Source organism: Corapipo altera, unplaced genomic scaffold (genome assembly GCF_003945725.1).
Source record: "Corapipo altera isolate COAL_440 unplaced genomic scaffold, ASM394572v1 59202, whole genome shotgun sequence".
Lineage (NCBI taxonomy): Eukaryota > Metazoa > Chordata > Aves > Passeriformes > Pipridae > Corapipo > Corapipo altera.
Genome location: NW_020891262.1, coordinates 1 through 1,426, shown reverse-complemented (window position 1 = coordinate 1,426; position 1,426 = coordinate 1). Strand labels below are relative to the sequence as shown.

Sequence of the window (1,426 nt, the reverse complement as noted above, 5' to 3'; positions counted from 1 at the left end):
GGCCGCCCCGCCCCTCCCCCGCCGCTGACGCGGAACGTGGGGGGGGGAGGACGCGGGGGAGGGGCGGTGGCCGTGGCAGGGGAGCCTCCAACGGGGGGGGACCCACGTGTGTGGGGTGTCCCTCGTGTCCCCCCTCTGGGTCCTCACGGCCGCCCACTGCCTGCAGGGGTGAGTGGGGACCAGTTTGGGGGGGGACCCGGGCACTGGGAGTGGGGGGGGGAGGGGCGCTGGGACCAGTTTTGGGGGCCCCAAGTGGGTGGGAGGGTGGTGGGACCCCCAGACTGGGATGAGTTTTGGGGTCACCAAGGGGGTGGAGGGTGGTGGGACCCCCAGACTGGGATGAGTTTTGGGGTCCTCGAGGGGGTGGAGGGTGGTGGGACCTGATACTGGGACCGGTTCTGGGGTGTCCTGGGGACTGGGAGTGGTGGGATCCCAGACTGGGACCAGTTTTGGGGTCCTCGAGGGGGTAGGGGGTGGTGGGACCCCCCTACTGGGACCAGTTTTGGGGTGTCCTGGGGACTGGGAGTGGTGGGATCCCAGACTGGGATGAGTTTTGGGGTCCTCGAGGGGATAGGGGGTGGTGGGACCCCCCTACTGGGACCAGTTTTGGGGTCCCACAGCGGGATTTGGATGATGGGGGAGGGGCGTGGGGGGCCAACTTTGGGGGGGTCCCGCCGGTGGGGGCGGGGTCGCGCCCCCCCAAATCGGCCCCTCCCGCCCCTCCCCCCGCAGGAGCCGCGACCCCCGGCTCTACTCGGTGCTCCTGGGGGTGCGGGAGCTGTCGGGGCCCCCCGGGGTGGGCGTGGCCGTGCCCTTGGCCGAGCTCCTCCCCCACCCGGCCTACGCGGGCGAGGCCACCAGCGGGGACATCGCCCTGGGCCGCCTGGCCCGGCCCGTCGCCTTCGGCCCCACCGTGCGCCCCGTCTGCCTCCCCTCCCCCACCCTCACCTTCCCGCCCGGCACCCGCTGCGTCGCCACCGGCTGGGGGGACGTCGGAGAGGGAGGTGAGGGGGCGACTGGGGGTAATGGGGGTCAGCTGGGGGCAATGGGGGCCACTGGGGGCAACTGGGGTCGAGGTGGGTCAACTGGGGGCGATGGAACCCAACTGGGGGCGATGGAACCCAACTGGGGGCGATGGAACCCAACTGGGGGCAACTGGGGTCAAGGGAGATCAATGGGACCCAACTGGGGTCAAGGGGGGGTCAAGGCCACTCAATGGGGGTCGATTGGGGTCAATGAAACCCAACTGGGGTCAAGGGGGGCCAAGGGGGGTCAGTTGGCATCAGCGGGAGTCAACTGGGGCCAACTGGGGTCAAGAGAGGTCAATGAGAGCCAACTGGGCTCAACTGGGGTCAACGGGGGTCAACTGGAGGCAAGGGGGGGGTCAACAGGGGTCAAGGGGGGGCAATGGGACCCAACTGGGGTC

The 1,426-nt window shown here is 70.6% G+C and overlaps 1 protein-coding gene across 1 annotated transcript; it reads left to right on the top strand.

Moving 5' to 3' along the window:
- Positions 1 to 37: 37 nt before the first annotated feature.
- LOC113942534 (serine protease 27-like) lies at positions 38 to 1,076 on the top strand (the record flags this gene model as incomplete). Its single annotated transcript, XM_027633644.1, has 2 exons — positions 38 to 168; positions 733 to 1,076. Coding segments are annotated over 2 exons (475 nt in total), but the record flags the coding sequence as incomplete, so codon positions are not given.
- Between the last annotated feature and the right edge of the window lie 350 nt (positions 1,077 to 1,426).